We start from the raw sequence: 24751 nt of genomic DNA on the forward strand, positions 1-24751 counted from the left end.
TACTCTTGCCATAACTTTGTTCCTTTACTTTATCTTTAGTCCTTTATAGTTCCCACAACTCTGCGCATCTTCATTGTTTTTAAAAACGAATGCCAGCACACATATAATCCATTCCTCAGGTATCTTATCACCGTCTATAATGATATCATATCAAAATAGTCAAAAACTCAACAGCCATTTCTCCTTGATGCTTCCATACCTCCACCGGTATTTCATCAGGATTAGCTATCATTCCGTTTTACATCATCTTCAGGTATTTTCTAACATCCCCCCCTACTAATCATTGTGACTTTCTGGTCCACAACAGTTGCCTCTTCAATTCTTCCTTTTCTCTCATTTTCCTCATACATCAACACCTCAAAGTATTCTTTCCATCTCTCCAACACACCACTCAACTCATTTCCATTTCTCTCTATGTCTTTGCCTGGCCAAACTGGACAGATCCTTCTTGTTGTGATATGTATGGAGCTAGTTAACAACCCTAGACGGAACACCTAATGGAAATAAGAAAAGTGCAACAGGCTTCATCTATGTGGGCCATGTACAGTAACCAGAGAAGACCTGGGTAGCCTTCCGTCCTCGTCCTTTTAAATCACTCCCGTTCTTGCATTCCTTCTGTCCACCCCCCCCCCGCCCCTCAGGCTGCTCCGTGGTATCGCAGAAGAGAACAGTGGTCTTTCTTAAACAACACAACATATCAGCCAGTACTTGACCCGGTTCGGGACGAATAGATGCATGGATAAAAACCCACTTCCGTCCGTGCTTAGTCGTCCTTTTTAAAAGACTTCTTGTCCTCTGTCTGTCCGTATCCCATGACGTCACTTCCGAGTGACTTCGCTTCCGAGTGACGTCATACGGAACAAGTACAATCGGGTGACGTCATCCTTGAACGCAAATTTCGGTTCCGCACTTATCCCCCGCCCATTTAGTGTTTTCTAGACATCAGATGGCGTCACGTCCGGGTGACATTTTATTCAATTTTTTGCCAATGGGATTTTTCATAATTGGTCTCATTTGAAAGGTGGTGAAGTGTAGAGTGTGAAACAGGTGAGAAACTCAACGCCATTTTATTTTTGAGGCTATGGCAGCCCATCAAAATCACCAACTTGACCCAAAGTAAGTGTAACCCCGGCAGTCAAAATGTCTATGTACAGAAAACCTACCGTACACTTGGGCAGTGGAAGGATACATGGTGGTTCTGTACTGGTGTTCTGTGAATACAGGTACAGTAAAAGTCTTACCCTTGAACACACAAATAAAACAACACTTTTCCCCTATTTACTGCCACTAATCATATACTGGACATCTTGTTTAGCTTTTGCCACGTCTACCTTCGCCTTATGTCACATCTTGTCTCCTCTCCTTAATCCTCTCACTTCCCAGTTAAGATATCTTCCTGTATGCTCTCCTGGACTTCCTAGTTCCACCACCAAGTCTTAGCTTCTCCCCTTTCCTACCATAAAATACATCAAGTACTTCCCTATCTCTCATCACCTCGGCTGTAATGGTCCAGCCTTTTGGAAAGCTCTTCCTGCAAGACCCTGTATAACCTGCTGTCTTAACTCCTCTCTGAAAGCTGCACAAAACGTTACATTACTGTCCATGGTTCTCTGTTCTGCTTTTGTCTTCCACCACCATCCTATTCAGTCTAGCTACACACCCCCACACCACTACCTTGCAGTCAATGATTGCCTTCTGATTACATTGTGTGCACATGATGCAGTCTACCTGTGTGCTTCTAACTCGGCTTTTGTAGCTCGCCCTAAGTTCCTGTGTCATTTGGAAGAAAGTGATCACTACAGCCATTTCCATGCTTTTGGCAAAGTCTACCATCATCTGGCCTTTTGTGCTCCTGTCCTGGACACCAAAGCAGCTCTTTGTTACCCCTGTTTCCTTCACCAACATATCCATTAAAATCTCCCCCAATACTACTTTCTCTGTCTGTGATGCTCCGAACTACTTTGTCGCTTTTTTCTCTAGTTCGCATCTTACCTGTGGGGCATAACCATTAATAACATTAAACATAAAGCTGTTGATTCCAGGCTTCAGCCTCATCACTCAATCTGGCACTCTCTTCTCCCCAGGACATTCTCAAGAAACTATTGCCTTAGGAATAGCCTTATTCCATTTCTATTTCCTATCTACAACATGGTAAAATAATTTGACCCCTGCCCCTAAGCTTCAAGCATTATCGCCATACAAAAATATATATCGACCATTCTCCGAATCATTACGTCAACCAACTGCCAAGCTTTTCCTGTCATAGTGCCAACATTTAAAATCACTACTTTCAATTTTAGGGTCTGTGGTTTCCTCTTCTCTTTTCACCTATGGACTGTAAGGTACATGCACTGTGTACGTGCTAATGTTAGTCAAGGCAGATAGGTAGCATGACTTATTCATGTTGGAAAGTTGCCAATGACGAAATGTTACCAGTTTGATGTATCATTTGGAATATACAATCAAATAAATATGGAACAGAAGTGATCAATTAACTGACGACAGAGTGAGAACGACTTTAGCAGTGGTTTTCCAGGCCCACTGAAGCAGCCGTCTGCATAGAAAATCACCATTATCCATGTTTATCCTTAATTTGTCTCGAGGGCTGTCTAATTCCTCTTTTTTCACTTTTGTTGCTTAGCGGAGTTCAATAACTCAGGCCAAGAAAACTATCAGTGTGATGGGACTGTGTGGCAGCAGCCGGCACTCTACTTGTGAATGAGCACTGCTGTATACACAGGAAAATAATCGACAGACTTACTGGATCACGCCTTCTGTCTCTACAGTCTCAGATCGGCTAGATTTGTTGGGCTGTGACAAGTTCCGAAAAAATAATTACAAATTAAATTAGAGGCATTTAGATGGGGCCAGAGAGGGCAGATTTTTCAAAAGATGTGAAGATTTTTTAAAATAACTTTTTACTGTTGGGTCATACATTGCTGCTGTCGGCTCAAAACCTTATACCTCCAAAATAGTCACTTTTCATGAGATCCCAAATAATGTTCAACCATTATCATTGCATCGTGAAAGAGTGCAAGCCATTTTCAACACTTTCAATCACAAATTATGATTGGTAGCAGGTGTCCAGTGTCAGTTGGGCTTGGGTAAGTTACTGACATCCCTGCAAAGGATATGTGGTAGCCTATATTGTACATAGTGGATAAATAATTAGTTAGAGCTGTTATAAAAATACTTTAGCGTAAAATGCTAACAAAATGAAGCACCTAGATAACTGGTAACATACTGCATTTAATATATGAAAAAACTCATCAGTTCAGCAAATGCTACCATATGAACATCTTCAGAAAAACTGTGAAAAAAAATACATTGTACTATTGTATAGTGGAATTACATTTGAATGTGATAAGTTTCATAGCAATTTTAATCCTCTTCCAACAGTGCAGACACATAGCTTTTCCAATTAACTCATTTATTCAGAATATGATCTAACTTGATTTGATTTGGTATCCAGAGCAATTGCCTTTCATATTAATGTGATTACGGCTAGAACAAAGCAGCCATTATACTGAGACTTATGGCAGCGTGGTGGAAAAAAGGACCATCATTGCCATCAGTTACATCCCCACTGAGAGTTATGGTATAAGGGAGGAGAGATAACACCTAAGCATGCCCACAGGCACATGCATCAAAGCTCTAATCTTGCTCTTCCTTTTCTAACTGTGCGATGAGCACTGCTAATACTGCAGCCATATTCAAGGCAAATTGAGTCTGTTTGTCACGGTCATGAGCCCATTAGTATAAAATCAAAACATCTCGTTTGTGTAAATGGTGTAATCCGAGGTTACAACTTTTGTACCCTTGTGAATGTAAGTACAATCGCAGTTGATTAGTCACTGGATTATTGGACTTCAGTTTTGTATCTTTTCTACTTGATAAAGTTTTAACTAAGAATGATAAGCCCAAACAAGGTTATTATAGTTCAGGAAAATGGATGAAATAATTACAGGTAAAATTATTAAAATTAAATTAATTATAATTTAAAAAAAACGTTTTTTTTTTTGTTTTTTTTTTAAAAACGAGAACTAAAAACAACATTTTACATTTTCAAAACTATCTTAAACTAACTGTCATTTTAGCGGAAATGTTACTCATTTTTATCTTTGTCAAAGAATTTAATACATGAGCTTTTGAGATTGTTTTACAACAGCTGTACAGAGCAAGGAATATTGAAGAATCGTTTGGGGAATTGTAGTTCTTTTATTGTGTGTTGCCTGGTAGCGACGTCATCTGGCGGCAGACAATAAAAAGGCTCTGGCAGATTACGTTACTTCAAGGTGACAGTTCTGGAACCGGGCTCGCCGCAACTTGATGCATTTGTCATGGCTCCCTTTTTTTTTTCACTTAATTCAGTCCCAAATGTGAAGCTAGTGCTCTCCTCTTTTGGTTCATATTTGAACAAATAGTATCTTTCATATGACAACCTACATCAGTGGTGGGAAACTTTGGGGGCCACAATTTTTCATTAGTGCTACTCAGGGGCTACATATCACTTCCAAACCAGATGCAGGGGTGTGAAGGCTATTGTGAATTTCGGGAGATTCCAATACAAACACAATACTTACTGTGAACTTTTTTTTAAAATTTGCACACAAGGTATACACCATTAAAAAAATGAAACTAATACTAAAACTAATACAAATTAAATGATATAATTATTGAATAATATCATATAATATAAAATAATCATTAAATAATAATGACTAATGAAAACTAACAAACACACTCTAATGAAAACGAACTAAACTTTAAAAACAAAAACTCAAAATGAAATAAGAGTACTATAATGAAAACTTCAACACTATTATAACTCTGGGCCCAACATGGTATGTTTTTCACATTGCCCCTATTAAGATGCTGCCCTGTAATTGTTACTAAAATCGTTTTTGTATGATTAGTACACCAGTGCGTAGAAGCTATTTAACTGAATTGATAGGAAGGAAATATAGTTATGATTGTTGTTCATTATGTAGTGCTTCATTGGTATTACTTCCATACAGGCTGCGTGGGTTCAGTTCCGACTTATGGATGTCTGTCTCTATAGTTCCCCTGTGGTTAACTGGCAACCCGCGAACAGTGTAGTCTGCCTTTCATCAAAAGTTAGTTGGGATGAATGGCGTTCATGAATTTTACAAGCTACTGCTTGATTAAAAAAGAAAAAGTAAGTCTCATTATTATTTATTGATTTAGAAGTCAATTAACAGTTATTTGCTTGCAATCCTGAACATCAAATTAATGATAATAATAATAAAAATGGATATATTATATCTCAAGCTTGTCATGCAAATAATAAATGTGGCTTGTTAACAGGCCAACTATTTGTTTCTTTAATCCTTGATAACTTGAAAATTACAAACATTTTTTTCCATTGGGAACAATTTTAAAACAGCATTTTTAGTCTTGTGATGTATTTATATCATGCCAGTCCGTATGTTTTCTTTTAACATTTATAGTAAAAATAACTGGTACAACGTGTATTACATTGCTGGTAATATTGCCCTTCCAGTGTCAGCTTTGTTGCTTCGCCTTTTGACTTATGCACTCCTGCCAAAATGAACAATTAAACCAATGAAGGCTTACGAGTGGGTCACATCCAAGTCTTTCCAGCTGTTCCTTTACATGCGCCTCCCCCCTAAATTCGTACTTTCGAGTAAATTTCTTAGGATTGATGGTTCTATGAGCTCAAATGATGGCAACACTGACAGCATAGTTATAGACCCTTTTTGGGGGTGCTGAAGCACCAAAGCGAATCCCAACATTACCCAACCTTGAGCGATCTTGATTTTATTTACCGTCCACTTTTTTTTTAACAATCTAGAGCAGTTTTAACACATAATTTCCAGGCCTCGTTTTGGCTGCATTTAACTGTACGTTACTGTCTATGTTGGAGTCAGCTGACCTTATTTCTTACTAGGAAATGCTACAGGTGATCAGGTGACAGTACCGCTGTTCTTTTTGAATTGCAATGAGAGGAGCATTAGCTAACAAGCCAACTGACCGGATGCCCATCATTATCAACAATACTCCTTTTGTGTGTTTCAGGCGTGTATGTTCGCATGCATGTGTGCGTGTATACTGTAGATGTGAGGTGACGACATGTGAGTTGACGCTGCATATTAGAAATGCTTTGACATTTACAATTGTAAACAATCAATTAATCCGGATGTAGAGGCAACTCTTTGGCTCTTTAATATTGTTGACTTGCATGGTATTGTTTTGTTGGTGCTGAAACTGTTACTTAGCAGATGCACAACAGATGCACTTGAAAGAGGCCATTCTGAAATTTGGATCAACAATGAACGCAGGCTATGACTGGGAAAAGAGAAGAGCTCTTTTGTTCAAAACAAGTATTCAGATTTATTTTCAATAGCAAGGGAAAGACTTTGTTCTAAATGTATTACAATTGTACAAGGTGGAATCCATCTATCCATTTTCTATACTGCGTGTCCCCTAACTGTCATAGAAAACTTGGTACACCCTTGATTGGTCACCAGTTAATTTCTGGGAAGATACTGTATAGTCGCTGTCCTGTGAAAAACACTTACCGTACTGTATGTCCATTTTTTTCACTTTTTTGAATTTTTACATTCATTGGGGTTTCCGCATTATAGGCATCCCATTAAAGTGAAATTAAAAAAAAGACTAATGACAAAATATACATAAATATACATACGTGTTTTTCACAGGACAGCGATGATATGGACAAAGATCATACACATTCAATATGGACAATATAGAGTCTTCAATTCGCCTAACATGCATGTTTTTTTAGATGTGAGAGGAAACCCAAGTGCCCAGAAAAAAACAACAACACGCAAGCATGGGGTGAACATGCACTCCACACAGAAATGTTCCGACAGAGATTCTGGCCCTGACTGTGAAGCAAACTGTGCTGCCTGCAACGTGGCAGCCACCATTAATAACTTGTGGCAGTCACGATTGCATGAATTAAACGACCCGCTGCAGTAGCAACCGTGGGCTCTGACTGTGGATTAATTTGAGTGATTTTAGTTATTTCTATTCAACAATGTGGTGGTTATCATCAATTGCTGCCAGAGAACACGGACGATATAACACTTCCGGAGTGTGTTTTTCTGCGCCCATGTCCATTTCATACAACTGCCTTGACGTTTATTAAAAGCATTTTTTTCAGGGAGGAATTTGGGGGAAAATTTTTTCAGGGAGGAATTTTTGGGAAAATTGGATTTTAATTTTTAATTTTTTAGTTTATGGACAATGTGTACAACATCGGACGACAAAACTGTTTGCTCCAGATTTGTCAGAACGATAATTTCAATCCATCCATCCAATTCCAGTCCATCTATCTTTAGAGTTCCCTTGTGGCTACTGAGGGAATTCTGTACTTTATTTTCCTCTGCAAAGAAATATTCTTGTGTCGATCGGGATTTCGTTTTTCATTCACTTCATTTACAGATCAAACACACACTGTGTATAGTGGAGATGGGGTATTGCTTGCTGACCTCATCTGTGTCTGTTTGTCTGGAAGTCAAACCTCAGATTCAGGAGCAGCAGTGTGTTTGTCCAACAGGTCTACATGTATTTTGTGGGCTTGGAGAAAGCGCTGGACCGTGTCCCTTGGGGAGCTCCGTGCGGGGTGCTTCGGGAGTACGGGGTAACAAACTCCTTGAAACTGAGTCAGATTTGTTTCCAGTGAGGGTTGGACTGTGTCCAGGCTGCCTTTTGTTCCCAATTCTGTTCATATCATTTATGGACAGAATTTCTAGGCGCAGCCAAGGCATTGAGGGGGTCCGGTTTGGTGGCCTCACTATTGCATCTCTGCTTTTGAAGATGATGTGGTACTGTTGGCTTTATCCAGCCGCGATTTCTTACTCTGACTGGAGCAATTCGCAGACAAGTGTGAAGCACTTGGAATGAAAATCAGCACCTTCAAATCTGAGACCATGGTCCTCAGTCAGAAAAGGGTGGAGTTCCCTCTCCTGGTCGGGGATGAGAAGTAGAGCTGTTCAACGCGGATCTGTGTATTGTCTGCAGTGATGCAGACTCTGTATCAGCCTGTCGCGGTAAAGAGGGAGCTGAGCCACAAGGCCGGTTGATCTATGCTACCTACACTATAGTCACGAGATGTGGGCCGTGACCGAAAGAACAAGATCCTGGATACAATGAGTTTCCTCCACAGGGTGTCCGGGTTCTCGCTTAGAGATAGGGTGAGGAAGTTCGGTCATCCGGGAGGGACTTAGAGTGTTGTTGCTGTTCCAAAGCATGGAGAGGAGCCAGATGAGGTGGCTCGGGCGTCTGAATAGCATGTCCCCTGGATGCCTCCCTGGTTAGGTGGTCTAGGAACGTCCCACCAGGGGGAGGCCCTGGGACAACCAAAGGACACATGGAGAGACTATGTCTCCCTAGCTTGAGAACGCCTTGGCATTCCCCGGAAGAGCCGGACGAAGTGGCTGGGCAGAGGGAAATCTGGCCTTCCCTGCTAAAACTATTGCCCCCTTGACCCAACCCTGGATAAGCGCATGGCCTTCCCTGCTAAAACTATTGCCCCCTTGACCCAACCCTGGATAAGCGCAAGACGGATGGAGTATAATGTGCTTTACAGAGCTGGGAGTTTTACTCAAATTTAGCGGTCCGTTAATCGCCTTCCGCCTACAGACGCGGTACCCTTCCACCGTCCGTTTATCAGCCATTTTGTCCGGGCCGGACTAAATAGCATTCACCTATAGGTCGGTACGTCTAACACACTTCCATTGCGCAGCACGCTATGAGGACCCATTAGCTGACCAAAAACATGCCTGATGTAAAATACACAAATCAAGTAGAAAACTTACCTGCATCAAACGAAACAATAATCATCAAAGTCAGGTTATAGACAATTACATAGATGAGCAAAAATCCATTTTCGCTTATGCTTAATCCATCTTTTTCTTCCCCTCGTTTATCGCCTGCAAAATGGGTCTCTGTCATAGGCAGATAGATGGACCGGTCCGTTGGCTAAGCGTAATGCCCAGCTCTGGTGCCTTACAATGTGTATGTATAGCGTTGGGAAAAGTCATTTTCTACCTCTAACAAATCTTTTGGCCCAAAATCTATTAAATGAACTAATTCGAGTGATTGAGTATCGTCAAAATAACTGCCGTTCCCGTCACTAGTAAGAAGTGATATTCCATGTGACTATCATTTTCTCATCAGTGCTCCCTTTTGTCTCTTTTTCTAATTCTGTTCTCTATTGAAGAGACAGTTGGATGTTTGTGATTGGACCATTGTTTGATTTTCTCACAGAGCAGGCTTGATTGGCATGTTTACACAGTTTGGGGCGTCTATGCTCCTGGCTAATGCAACACCTTTGTTCTTATAATTGGTTGCTACTCTATCCATGGGCTGGAAGGAAGGAATAATTTGACTGCTGTTACAGGATGCCGTTCTCCAGAAGAGCATTGCAGCATGTCAGCTTCCACTTAAACTTCAAACATGTCCAAGAAATTCCTTATATTGACAGCTTCATCTTGTGTTGTCTTAATCGAATATTTTGTGTATTGTTATCAGTTGTTGATAGACGTTGATTGTGCTATGTATAGGTTGGTTATGCATACTGTATTAATAAAGTATATTATAAATACATATACTTAAACAACTTTCTCAGTTCAACCTTTAAGCGTCAGTTGCTCTTGGCCACATTTGGAAATCACTTAAATGACCTTCTGGAATTCATATGAATTATACATTTGTATCTGCATTAGACTTGATGAAATGTGAAATGTGATGTAATGGTTTACAGTCTCTGATAATGTTTCAACCCATTTGTATTACCATTTCAAATTTTAATCATTGTTAATGCCGTATTTAGTGGAATGGTACTTGCTCTGCAAGGCTCCTATTTAGGGGCAAGAAGGTTCAAGAGAGAGACAGAGACAGATGGGAGGGGAAGTGCCCAACGTTAGCTGGGATTAGCTCCAGTTTACGGGCAACTCTAATGAAGATAGTACAGAAAATAGATGGATGCATGTTTGTTTTGTTCTTGTTAAATAATTGTATTCAATTAAAATGAGATTAATTAATTACAAAGACTTTGAGTAAAGAGATTATATTTAATTGTTTGGATTGACTCCTTGTGCCCTGCGACTGGCTGGCAACCAGTTCGGGGTGTAGTCTGCCTTCGCCCATTGACGGCTGGGATAGGCTCCAGCAACTCCCCGCGACCCTGTATAGGATAAGCGGTTTGGAAGATGATGGATTGACTCCTACTACTGTAAACTACATCACTATCATTTTACTAATGTTAAGTAAATTCTGGAGGTGAAACGAGTCCTCAAGTAATTTGAATACCTCCACTAAAAAAATGCTTGAGGATTTTTTTCTGCCTTAGGTACCCATTTAATTGGTGTGCACTGTCGGGAAGACAAATCAAGCCAGCCGTTGTAATGATTGTTTATGCTATGCATGACGGTGGTAAGACACCGCCAACGTGGTGAGAAGGCCAACTTCAATATAATATCTTCCCAAATACAGTAATGAACGGACATTAATGCCTTTTATTTTGAAGTTGTTCCTGGCACTGCGCGATGATGTGGCGGCTGACTTGACTTGTCTTCCCGACTGGAAGTTGGATAGTTAACCCAGTGTTTATATCGCCATCACAAACTGTTGCCACCAACATCAACATAACCTCATCCTGAAATAATGTTCCATCATTCCACAATTAAACAATATGTGTTTGTCAACACTTGGTTCTTAAACAAAGTCACTGTGTCTGTGTCACCTTATTCTTCAGTGCATTGTGTATCAACTCTGATCTCTCGTACAAAGTAAAATGGGAAGGTGTGGTCTCGTGTGGAAGAATGTTTCCAAATACTTTTCTGGCAGCAAATGGAGATGATTACAACATTACATTAACACGAAATGGCATTTTTCATTAGTTAATAAGCTTCATACTTGATGTGCTGGAGAACACAGACAATCATGTTAAAAAGCCAAAATCAAAAGTGGAGGTAGCAAAAGTATTCAAATAAATTACTTGTTGTATAATGTATATAAAAATGATTCTGATGAAATGTCAGTAGTTTTGAACATCAAACAAATACAAGCCATTTTTAGCATTATTTATATGTGATGCATGTAAATATATATACAAGAAAAGAAGTAGGATACCTATTTTACTGTACAAAGTTTGATTCATATGTTGTTTGTTTTACTTCACAGGGTGCTGGGAAACTCTGTGTCAACAATTGAAGCCATCTGCCAATTTATGGAACTTTGAGCGCCAACTGTTATCACATTTTTCTCCATCTCTTAAATCTCCTTGCTCTACACTTCCTAAAAAGTCAGAGTCCAATCTGCAATATCATTCTGTTTATCTAAAACAATGTCGGACATTGCTTTTCAATTTGCCAAGTGCCCACTTCGAGTGGCGATACAGTATTTTGTTCCTCTGCTATTGATGGGGGAGTGGTGCCACTCATCTCCTTCAGGCTCAGAGTCACACTCCTGTTCTACATTGGTACAAAGCCGTTTTTTTGGCTTCTTCCTGTCATCATCTGTATTCCCCGCTGTGCCTTGCTCCTGGACCCTGCAGAATCCTGATCCACGGCACTATACCATCTTCATCAAGATAACAAAACCCACCCAGGACTGCATGCCGTTACGGCTTCGTATTTTCCAGTATGACTCCTTCCTGGAGACCACACACACCTACCTTGGAATTGACAGCTTTGACGAAGTTGTGAGGCTGTGCGACACCTCTGCCCCGATGGCATTCCTAGAGGCTGGCAAGCAGTTTGTTCACATGAGAAATGGTCCCCATCAGAAAGATGCAACCACAACAAGTGGCAGTGGTGATTTCAAAGTAGAGTACCTGGTTGTTGGAAAACGGAACCCCAGCATGGCAGCCTGTCAGATGCTCTGCCAGTGGCTGGAGGACTGTCTGGCCTCCAGCACATCAAGCAGGCCATGTGGTATTATGCAGATGCCATGTTCGTGCTGGCATCCACCACCAAAGCACAGTGAGGGCAACAGCTGTTACTACAATGGAGTTTACCTGGATAACTGTTTACCCAAAGTAAGAGAAACTGGAAAAAACACAAAAATAAATGGTGAGTAGAACCTTATTTAGCTGATGTTTAATTATCCTTTCTGTCTGCACAATGATTAACGTGACCTATATCAGCTCAACGTGCAAGCTATGTCACACAAGCAAGCAAACGGGAAGGATGTGTGTGATTTGTAAATCGTGTGTCTGTAATTTTATCACGTTGATTTGGGCAGCTGGAGGGAATTAGGATATGCAGGAAGGAGTAACCGAAAATCCCTTATGCATGGTTTACGATTTCATCTGGTAGAAGAGAGCTCTGTGACCTTGCAAGGTCAATACTGTGTTTTGCGCCTGTTCGGTCTAAGGAGGGACACTCAATCAGCTTCTGGGAGACCAGTAGACATGTAGGAGAATAAAAAAAAAGGCTGATATTGGATAGTTCAGTCTTTGGGGGTGGGACAGGGGAGGTGAGTGGTTGGGGTGGGGGGACTGGTGATGTAAACAAAGACAAGAGAGGACATTAGAAGGGGAACTAGAAAATGGAATAGGATCGGGGTCTGTGGATTGAAGTGTAATTGCCGGCTACTTGATCCTGCCTCCCTCTTCCAGGCAGGATGTAGCCTGACATCCCTATCCTGACTGTGTCAGCAATATTGCCTGAGGGTTTAGACTTGGCGCTGCATCTCCGTATCTCTCTTCTGTTGTTACATTTTCCTGGTTCTCCTCCTCTTTTGAACCATCATTACACTCCCAGTCTTTCTGTCCAGAGACTGATAGTGGGCTGATACTAAGCCATTCGTTGGAAACCAACCAAGCCAGTGGAGATGCTGTGGGTTTTTCCTGCTATGTCTGTCGCCAGAGCAGCTAATTGTATATCCGCTGCTGTTTTGCCCTTTTTCTTTCATTGTTAAATATTGTATGAATATAACAGCAAAATTTGGGCTTTAAGGTGTTAAAAAAAAAAAAATCCATCCAGCGTCACTGACAGTGTCGTGGTTTACTCGCCTGACTTCCATGCAGGACGACTTGTGAGTTGACTGCATTTTAGAAATGGACACACAGTGATCGTGTGAATGGCAACAATTACATAGACAAAATGTCTTTAATCCAATCAGGGTTCGGATTAAAATTATGATCAGATGCACTATTTTCATTGAACGTAAACACATTGATCTGATTAGGACTTGCATGTTCATGCATCACACACGGAACAAATTATTTGGACATGCTCAGATTGACCAAATATACCGGAGATTTTAGTAGAAGAAGCAGTAGCGACTTCCCAGTCGACTAAACATCACTCCGTCCATTTTTACTTTAAATGTTAGCGTTATTTTGTGTATTTTTCCTGCTTGCGCTGTTACGTTGCGTTAACACTTCGTAATGGAGCTGCAAATGTACCAGTTCAGTGTGGCGCCCGCCATGTCTTTCGCTTGCTCTGCTTCTACTAGCTTCCGGGAATAACACAAATACGTATAGTGACGTCACTGACATGCGTGGTAAAGAAGGTTTGTTCCAAAATTTCGGAATAAGTGTTTTCATGGGCGCCAATCGGATAATCGGTCGACATAAACTACCCCTCTCGTTCGGAATAAAACCTTGATCGGAATGGGCTTGAGCGTGTCAGAATATCACGAATGGGGTGTACATTAAGCATTTTTATAACGATCAGGCCAATGGCTAGCCAAATGTGAGTTTGAGTGGTTTTCTCTCTCCATATGTTCCCTGTGCTTGATTGGTGACCAGTCCTGGGTGGAGTCCAACCTTTTGTCCTAAGTCACCTAGGATAGGCACCATCTCCTTGCAACTATGCACAGAGGAAGTGGTATGCAAAATGGATGGATATTTGGTCCATGCATAGAAAGTAACATAAGCACCTAATAGCTTCCTCCTCGTTTTTTCATCCTTTGGGAAATGTCTCTCTGCCTGGGGAATCTGAGGTTCAAAAGGGATCAGGGACCATATGATGCACTTGAACGGGGAAGCTAACTGTCTGTGAATATCTGGCAGGATGGATGTCTGGGTAGATTCAATTGTTGGAAGAAGATAAAGGGTTCCTGGGGAAGGTGTAATGGATTCAGTGTGGAAATGGGCTGGCAAAAGGGTGGAATAAAAATGTTTATGGATGTGAGTGATGAATGGAAAGACAATAGGTATCAAGATGTTAGAGACGGCGCAGCAGAGGAAAATAAAAGAGCGAAGAGGGTGACAAAAGTTCAGAGGCAAAGTTGGAAGGGGTGGACAGGGCTTAATAAGGATAGATATACGTATGTGTTTTGGATCAGGCTCTATCCTGCTAGATCTATTTGTTCGCAGTGGTCTCAGCAACGGAGGAGTTGCCTCAAGCCTCCTTCACTCCCTCCCAGAAAAGGGACTCAAACACCTACCTAGTAGCAGATAAATGCGTGTAAACTTGTTGACAATCAATCACGTCCATTTGATGGAGTCTTTGTGAAGTGTGCTCTTGATCACCCAAAAACTTAACTCACATTTGAGATTGTATACCCAGAGTTTACAGAAATATTTCAGAATGAATATAAAACAAGACATAAATACAGCAGTATTGATCAATCTCAGAGGACAGTGATGAGTAGACCTCAGTGGTTTAAGCATCATTGGGTTCACTTCAAGGGTGTTGTCTAAATTGAAGTTATTATTATTATGATTACAATGATGATGATTATTTTTATGCTTCATGTAAACATGAGGTTTGGATTTCTGTCAATATGTTTATATTTATCTCTCAAACATCAAATGGCTGCTTCATAATAAACAGAATGGGACAGACCATCCATTTTTAAATTTGATTCACCGGTAATTAAAAATGCGATTATTTTCCTGCCGAGTGATTGTTCAGTGCAAGTACAGAATGATTTTATTATCGTAAGAAAGTTGTAGTGGGCAACATACAGTAGTGTTTGAACCATGCTTAAACACAATGATGTCAACACATTTATTGTCAGATAAACACGTACATGTTTCTGTTAATGTTATAATAATTTATAATTATTATAATAGATTGTCAAGTCAATTAAGTCAAGTTTATTTATACAGCCCTTAATCACAGGAAAGTCTCAAAGGGCTTCACATATGCACCAGATCATATACACGACATCCCCTGAACTTTACCCCCGGGAGGTCAAGGAAAAACTCAAAAAACCCCATCTGGGGAAAAGTGAGAAAACTTGAGAAGGGACCACGGATGGGGGAATCCCCCTTCCGGGATGATCAGGCTGCAATGGATGCCGAATGAGCAACATTGAACACCCATTACAGTGTTTGTTAAAGTGATGTGAAAGTTAATCAAATGAAGTGCTGCAGGAAGATGACATCGGTGAAGTGAGCAGGGGCCCAATGGTCAATGGAGAAATCTCCATAACAGCGCCTCCGAGGATGTGGTCAGCCTCCAATCTTGTAGCAGTCAGTTGTTGTTGGATCTAAACAGCAACCTCCAATTCGGTCGTCATCACCTAATTCCCAAGCCTGGGAAAAGGGGGCAGAAAAAGAATAGAAGCGGCAGTAAAGAGGCCAAAACAAACAGTTCAACTAAATGCAGAATCGTACAAATAAGTCTTAAATCGTGTTTTAAACATTTCTACTGAGGTAGTGCCTCTAATATCCACGGGTAGGGCATTCCAAAGCATCGGTGATCGAATAGAAAACACTCTAGAGCCTGCGAACCTCTTCTTGGCTCTCGGCAGGCATTTTGTGACCGAAGGTTTCGGAACATATGGTATCACTAAATCGACGAAATAGGAAGGTGCTAAGCCGTGCAGTATTTTGTAGGTAAGTAGCAAAACCTTGAAATCGCATCTCAAGTGTAGTAATATCGGAGTGATATTATCGAACTTTCTCGTCCTTGTCAAGAGTCTTGCTGCGGCATTTTGAACTAACTGCAGATTTAATACTAGACATGGGAAGACCATAGAGCAAAACGTTAGGGCGAGGCGAGACGTAACAAACGCGTGGATTAAAATTTCTGCATCACTATTCGACGGAATTGGACGAATTTTAGCAATATTACGGAGATGAAAAAATGCGGTTCTAGTAATATTCTGAATTTGCATTTGAAAAGAAAGAGTTGTGTTGAATATAATACCCAAGATTTTTGGTTGAATCACTTATAAGATTACATACATGACAGTAATAGTACATTTATCGAGCCTCGGAGTGGTGTTCTTAAATAGGTGCCGATGACGAGCAGCGCCAATAATCAACATCTAGTCATTGAGTTAAAAAGCAAAAAATGGAGAGACATCCATTGTTTAATCTCGGCAAGGCACGCCTCTAAATTACGGGCAATTTGTTATCTCGAGTGGCATATATAATTGGGTATCGTCAGCATAACAATGAAAACTAAGGTTATATTTATGTATAATATCACCAAGCGGAAGCATGTAGATGCTAAACAATAGGGGTCCTAGTACGGATCCCTGCGGGACTCCACATGCAACTTTACAAAACTCAGAAGTCGCATTGCCATGAATTACACGGTGCGTCCTTTCTGAAAAGTAAGAATTAAACCACAAAAGTGCTGAGCCCGAGATACCAATACATCCTTCAAGGCGTTCTAATAATATGTTATGATCGACGGTGTCAAAAGCAGCACTAAGGTCAAGAGTAGTATTGATGATGTGTCGAGTCCATTCATTAGTCACTTTAGCAAGAGCCGTCTCAAAAGAGTGATGGGCTTTAAATCCTGACTGAAGAATTTAAAATCGGTTATTAGCGGCCATATAGTCACTAAGCTGTTGCGCTACAACTTTTTTGAGAATTTTTGCAATATATATTATAATAATACCATATAATAAAGTATATAATAATTTACTGACAATCTATGTCTTATTCCGGGCAAGAGACCCAACAAGTTAGTGGTGTGCATGTTTATTTTATTTTTGTCATTAAGAGATCGTTTATTAGTATGGATTCTTTGAGACTTTAAAACAAGGCACATACAGTTTCTTTGCAGTGAGTGATCATCTCCATTCAGCACCTGTTCTGTTTATGACAAAATGAGGAGAAATTGCTGTCTGACAAAGTGATGATTGCCTCTGGACTGCTGTTGAAGCAGATTGTCTGCTACTATATTCAGCATTCAGTGTGAGGCCTCAGAAACCTTCAACCTACCTGCGGTACCTATTACCCATAGATCACATAAACAACTGCCATTCTTCAATTCATTCATTCGTAAGTGGTTAATATAAAGTTAAACTTGAAGCGGAAATATTGGTTTGGGCAGCAAAAGCTCAGTCCGGAAGGAGTACTGTTGGTGTATACAGTATCTCTTAAAACAGCTGCCCTATCATTTGGTCCTTTTTTTTTTTTAAGTCTTGAGTGAGTAAGTGTGTAAGTGAATGAGTGACTGAGTTTCACGGTGCAGTATAATGGATTGTAACAACAATAGCATTATTTGTAATGGAAGACAACATTTTAGGTCAAACAAATATCCTTTAAAGGCAGAGTTGGGCATTTTACTCAAATTTCCTGGTTCGTTTATCGCCTTTCGCCTGCAGCTGGGGCAACCTTACGTCTTCCCCAGCATGGAAGCCTCACCGTGGCCAGACTGAATACATTTCCTTTTCCTAGTCTCCTTATTTGAGTTTTTAAAAACCGGAATACTGTATCATCATGTTCTTTTGTTTATTATTGCTTTTATTTTTTAATACATTTTTTGCAGGTGTTTACATAGCCTTGCGTAACTTCCGTAAAATATGCTACAGTCTGATTATGAAAGGGTTATTGACTGTATGTAAATATAGTCTATTACATAAAGCCTTAAGCTTTCAAAGAGATATGTTTTATATATATATATATATATATATATATATATATATATATATATATATATATATATATATATATATATATATATATATATATATATTATTATTTTATTTTTTTCTCAATCTAAACCAGTTCCCAGATGTCAAGACATGTCTGTGACATGCTTTTGTCAAAAAGCACCAAGGGTCAAGAATTTTAGCAGAGTCTAAAAAGCATGAGCAAACAGCAAAGAGCATACATAAATATAAAGACAGTTAATTCCATACATTTTCACTCATGGAGACAGCACTTTATCACCAATCTGCTGAATTAAGGTCTGTTGACATTGCACTTTGCAGCGCGCCCTCAACGAACCCATTCATTGTGTAAGTTCGACAAGGATGCGATGACAGTGTCATAGTGATGTGCAAGGTGGGTGTTTTCCATCATATTGAAAAAGTTGAAAAGCATTCAATTCGGGAATGCTGTCACTGTGATATCATGTGCCGCACCCAATTAAAGATGGGTTGGCAGAGTGAATTCAGAATGCTAACTTCAAATGACCATCCAGCAGGAACAGCATCCATAGCCATCGCTCAGCAACCACTTCCACATATGGGCAAGCTTGCACCCAGCCCCATAGTGAGCACAAAGAAAACAAAGTGCAATGAGAAAAGGACTTACCATTTGTCGATTAGTGTGCATACTGTATCTGTATGTGTGGTGCATATTTTGGGGTTTGACATGATTGTGTTTCCTTGTTGTCCGGTTAATGGCTGAAAATGAAATTTTAGCCCAGCTGCCAAGAAATGGGCAGAGAAACTTGGTGTGGGGGCAGTACTGTATACGTTATTTAGAAACTTTAGGAGTCTTTCTCACATACATAGGCCTAGTGTATTTTACAAAATAGCAGGCAGCTAGCGAAACATTTACTTGTGTAATTTCATACTTGATGAGTGGTCTGGGACTCAAAGGAGTCCCAACCATCTGCATACAAGTTAATTTTCCATTATATGTCCCTTTGAAGTAATTTCAATGCATTGTTTAATATTTGCACTTACTGGTTGTCTATACTTAGGCATGTGGAATTGTCACACCAGGAAAGTTGAAACCAAGTGCTGCTCCCTGTTGACTGAGGGTGGGTGGCTGACTGAGGAAGCGTATAGAGCTGATACGTGCATTTGATTGTGTGTGAACGCGCAGGCAGCGAGGTATGGTGCCTGGCACCAAGCGTACAGTGTGGGTAAAAAGACCGATGACAGTGAGTTGCTTGCCACAGCCCGTTTGCAGACTCAAATATGTGCAGTATTTTTTGTGGCTGCAAAAGGAAGAGGGGCTATAGATAGAAGAATGGTTGTGTTTTTGTTGTTTACCACAGTAATCACCTTTGTGTCTAATAAAGATGAAGAGCTGTAATTCCATATAGGCTACCACACATATTTCTGTCATCATTTAGCCTCACTGACAAATCACATGTAAGTCACATTAGCTGTATGTATGTACGGTAATAGCTTTTACTGTGTTTTGGCCACTAAAACAGAATTCCCCGATTTGTAAAATTTTAAAACCCTCTGTATTTATTACGGTAGTTGATTTTAATGGATTGAAAAACATTGTACAGATGTGGAGATAGAGGACAGTGAAATGTGATCATGATAAAGCTCAGTCAGCTTTTATTTTGCAGCCAGGGCCAGCTCGCCCATGAGGCAATACAGACAAATGCTAAGGGTGCTCCAGCCTCCAGGTGATGCCACAAAATAGTAAGAAAAACAATTCGGGAAAAAAAAAAAATCAACTTCAATATAATTTGATTCAAAACTGTCTTTAAAAAGTCTTCAAATCTAAACGCTAATACTGATTCAAAGGTAAAACACAAGCCATGTTAGAAAGCCCAAATTGTTTCAATGCCAAAAGGTGAGGTTAATTACTTATACCTGTCTTAAATGCTTAAAGGGACAATGTGTAGAATGTTTTGAATTTTCAATGATCATTCAGTCATTTTAAAAACCCACTATTCATTTCAACAATATGCAAAAAATATGCTCTATCGCATCAACGTAATTATTTTTATGTAATCATAGATGAAGTCATCTCTAATTATATTACATAATTATCAATATTACAGCCTCCTGTAATCCCTACAGGAGGATGCCATGTTTCGCTGCCATATTTGTGCTACGGATACTCGAAGGAGACAAATTTAGCGAGCGTAGTTCCTAAGCATAATGACTACTGCATGTGTAAAAAATGCAATACACTTACTTCATGACTTGAGGGAATACTAGAAGTCGTTTGTGATGACATTTCTCATGCTACTCAGCGAGAGAAACTCTTGGTAGGCTTGCGATGTGTGTTCTCTCGGAGGCACCGTAGTGTGTGTGTGCTTCAAAGTGCTCGCGCACCATCTTAGGTTGTTGTATTCTATTAATTGACCACTAGATGGCACTGAATTCTACACATTGTCTTTTTAATGTATAGCATATTTGATTACTTGAGTGACGTCACATCAGTTTGTGGCGGTGTATTTATTCAGGCCAATATGCTAGCTCACTGTCATCCAGGATTTACTGAGCCAAAGCACCCATTTTTCATGAGGAAAAATTCAAGGCACACCACCAAACAAAGTGTCACAAAAAATATGAGTACTGAAATAGTAATGAAAATATTAATTTTGTTTCAATTTACTCGTAAATTGATTCACTCAGTGTGAAATTAAATTGAGGCCTGTTTAATTGAACACAAAGCTGATATGCTCACAGGAAGCCATGACTTTTTCTGTTGTATGAATGTCATCATGTTTATTGTACCTTCTGCTATCAATTGCAAGAACATAAACATTGTATGTTCTGCCAGTCACTATAAGTTACTGGTATTCAGTAGTTAGATGAACAAATATGTATTTGTAATTATTCGTATTTTTTCAGACAAATTAAGGGAAACTGGATCATTTCCTGTGGCACCTGTGACGATCACTCATGGCGCACTAGTGTGCCACAGCAACCTGGCTGGGAATCATTAATTGTGTTTAGTCATGTAATCACTGAATACATTGATGAATGTAAGTTAGTTTCACTATTGTAAAACCAAGTTTGATGTATGATGTTGATACTTTGCTAATTCTTATTTGTCTGTGTTTGTTGCGCACCACAGCAAATGAACCGACCTAAACGGATTACCAGCCTCCGTTCTATAACTTGACACCGCTCCATACCTTCACACTCAGAACATTGGACCCCCGAGAGCAGGGGTTACAAACTGTGGTCTTTGAGGGCCACTATCCTGCATGTTTCAGATGTTACCCTCCTCCAACACACCTGATTCAAATGATCAGGATCGTTATCAGGTTTCTGCAGAGCTTGCTGATGAACAGATCATTTGAATCAGGTGTGTTGGAGGAAAACATTCAGGATAGGTGCCCTCGAGAACCGCAGTTGGTGACCTCTGCCATACAGGCATCATACTCAGTCGTGGAGGGCTCTTAATTGTTCAAGACCAGTGGGTCTCAAAGTTTTTCAACCAAGTACCACCTCAAAAAATAATTAGCTCTCCAAGTACCACCCTATTGACTAACATTAAAATGCAGTTAAATAGTAGAAAGTGTTCATTGAAAGTCAAAGAGGTTCTATTCCTAAAAAGTATATATTAAATATTCATGTAAATCACTGGAACATTATGCACACTTTGAACATTAAAACTGCACCGAAAGGGACACTGGCCAAATTAACATGTCGGGCTTGATTGATAGTAATTAGTTTAACTGTTAAAAGCACCTAAAAGATGAAAAATACACCTCTGTGTTTTTTCATTGCATTTTAACAGCAAGATTTTAAATCGAGTGGATATGTCCATATTGGCTGCTAATCACAGAAGTGACATTCCAAGTGTGTCCTCTCGCTGGTCCGCCAATCATTTTAAATGCAAATATTAGTACTGGAATTATCGAGGCGTTTGTTGAGAGACCAAATTGAAGATGAAGGTAGGCACGGGATGGCCACATTCACAATCACACTGCACAGGTGATATTTATTCATTTCTATTTATTGACCATTGCAATCCAGTCGAAAAGACTGATGTTAATACAGCTGCCACAACGATTGTTCATACTATGCATTACGGTAACATATGCCTCCAAAGAGCCAACTTCAACATAAATTCCTAACGAGGCACTGATGTCCAAATGTTTATTGTTTAGACTTTTTATTTTTAAGTTGTCCCTCAGCGTGTTGGTGGCGGGTTACCGTCCTAAATAGCATGAAAAATCGTTGTGGCGGCTGGCTTGACTTACATTTATTTCGTGGTAGAAAACACAACGGTACTGCATTGAGGGGAACATTCGGACATGTACGGGTTGGAAGGAAAATCTCCAAGTGCTCACTTCACAGATCATCCGTCATCATCCGTCAGCGGAGGTCTGCTTGCAGTTCCTTATACTGTAAACGTACTTTGTGCACTTTGACCTCCTGCGCCGACTCCAGAAAATCAGTTTCGCATTGCGCCATATCAAGGACTGTGCACCTCTCGTGTGCCGATTTTAAAGGGAATGAGTGGGAGTCACTTTTACTTGTGGCTTATCAAGTTGGCTGTGTTCACACGCACAACAGCGCAAAACGCCTGTTTTAAACTGCATTAAGCTTCATGCATCTGCAAAAATACTAAAACAACATCAAGGCTGCCCCTGCGCAGATTTAGAGCGGGCCTCATGCCAGCCCTGCACTGGTCATGAAAGTAGAGCCATAAATCAAAAATCATTGTCTTTGCAACCTGTCATTGGAATATGCATCCATCCCTTTTCTGAACCGCTTATCCTCATTATCGATTTCAGGTTGTTGTTTTTTTGTGTGGCTAAGGGGGTTTGTTAAACATTTGCACTTCCTCACTGTTTCTTACTTTAGAATGATGAACGTACTACACATTGAGTTTTCCCCCTCCTCCATTAGTCATGCAGCATGGCTCTGGGAAAGATGCACTATGGATGGAATAGGGATGGTGTTTTGTGGCAGACATATTGTCACCATTTACCTTCCACAATGTTGTGAAGGAATCCTGGATATTAAAACCTGTCACTTCTCCAAAAAATACTCTATTATTGAGGGATTGTGAATCTGTGGAGGGTGAAATTGGGTGTGAAGGAGAAAATAGAGAATTGTCGGTATATCCCACTCTATTGACTGTGAGGACATGGTCTGACTGTCTCATTGTGGTTCATTAGATTTGATTGCATAGACGATGAATTGCCTTGGATCTCTCTGCGATGTACAAGTTTATTGCTACCATGTGCTGCATCTGGATTGAAAAATGGTGCTTATCCCTGTTTTGCTGCATTGGGGTGCCTCTGTGTCTTTGTTAAGTGTCGTAGGTGGCTCTGCAGGAGAGCTGCAAGGGCTGCTCTCCTTAGCAATATCACCTAAAATGACACCCAGAGGTGAAACGCTGTCAGAATACTCGACGGCACCGGTTATATGATCATCATATGCACATTCACGCACACACAGAAACCATTTAGCGCATCCGAGCAAACGCTGCCGGATCCGAGTACTAACCTATTAGTGCTGATCATTTGCACAAATAAAAAACGTTGTCTAACCTGCCTAGACGTTTGTTCATATTGCTGTATACATTTCACCTCAGAAAAAAAAACAAAAAACTTTACATACAGACTGTACATCTCAACATCACACTATAATTCCCTTCTCACATCAATTACAGAACCAGGTCAGCATACATCCATAAATCGACTCTGCCCCACTCTCACCCCACATACCGCTTCCATCCTTGTCAACAGTCTTGTCACTTCCCGCTTTGATTATTGTTATTCTCTCCTCTTCAGCCCCACTCAAATTTCCTCCATAACCTTCAACTACAACAACAGAGACTCCATTGGCTCCCGGTCAAACAAAGACTTGAATCCATACTCCTCTTGTCTGCCTTTAAGGCCATCCACCGCTTCACACTGTCTGACCTCCTTCAAAACGCTACTTCAGCCTGCACCCTCCGATCCTTCTTTTCTACCTGACTGTACCCCACCGCCCGCCTTAGACACATGCGGAGCAATGCTTTCAGCAGCTCGGCCCCTCAGCTCTAGAACTTCCATCCACCTGACAGCCACAATTCTGATTCCTTCCCCATTTTCACATCCAAAATTAAAACACACACACACACACACACCGATGCACGCGCACACAAGCTCATCCTCCCCACGCACGCACACATTTGAATTCATATACAGGTATACACACACTCCACCATTGATGTGAACTATAACTTATATAACACAATAAAAAAATGAACTTTTAGAGAGGGTGAGTAAAAAAAATAAATAGAAAGTGATAATGTGATTGCAAAAGTGTGCACACTCTCTTACAACTGGGGATGTGTCCAGAGTGAAGCAATCACATTCAAACTCATGTTAAATGGGAGTCAGTGCACACCTGCCACCAGTTAAAATGCTAGCAGCTTCCTAACAGAAGGGTTAGCAGTATTTGGACCTGTGCATAATTACGTCCACCTTGACTAAGGCCCCAGTTCCAGCTGGAGATGAACAGCCGCAAAGCATCAATGCTGCCACCCATGCTTCACTAGTGGGGTGGTGTTTTTGGGGTGATAAAACAGGGTTTGTTTTTGCATCAGACACACTTTTTGGAATTATGGCCAAAAAGTTTCATCTTGGACCATACCACAGTTTCCCACATGCGTTTTGGAGATTTCATGTGTGTTTATCCATCCATCCATTATCTATACCGCTTCTCCTCACAAGGGCGTGCTGGAGCCTATCCGAGCTGTCTTCGGGCAGTAGGCGGGGGACACCCTGAATTGGTTGCCAGACAATCGCAGGGCACACAGAGACAAACATCCACACTCACAATCACACCCAGGGGCAATTTTGAGAGTCCAATCAACTTACCATGCATGTTTTTGGAATGTGGGAGGGAAACTCCCATTTAACATGAATTTGTAGAGTTTGCA

General features: G+C 40.5%; 1 protein-coding gene across 6 annotated transcripts in view; it reads left to right on the forward strand.

Annotated features, from left to right (window-relative positions):
* Window positions 1-24751, forward strand: part of adgrb1a (adhesion G protein-coupled receptor B1a) — a 131019-nt gene that overhangs the window by 16991 nt on the left and 89277 nt on the right. For all 6 annotated transcript variants that reach the window (XM_086037444.1, XM_086037442.1, XM_086037447.1 and 3 more), the window contains exon 2: window positions 11197-12086. In XM_086037444.1, the coding sequence (XP_085893570.1) occupies window positions 11360-12086 (727 nt within the window). In that variant the 5' untranslated portion in view covers window positions 11197-11359. The remainder of the gene's footprint in view (window positions 1-11196; window positions 12087-24751) is intronic.

Source organism: Filicampus tigris, chromosome 8 (genome assembly GCF_054856515.1).
Source record: "Filicampus tigris isolate MCC_2025a chromosome 8, RoL_Ftig_1.0, whole genome shotgun sequence".
NCBI classification, from domain to species: Eukaryota; Metazoa; Chordata; class Actinopteri; order Syngnathiformes; family Syngnathidae; genus Filicampus; species Filicampus tigris.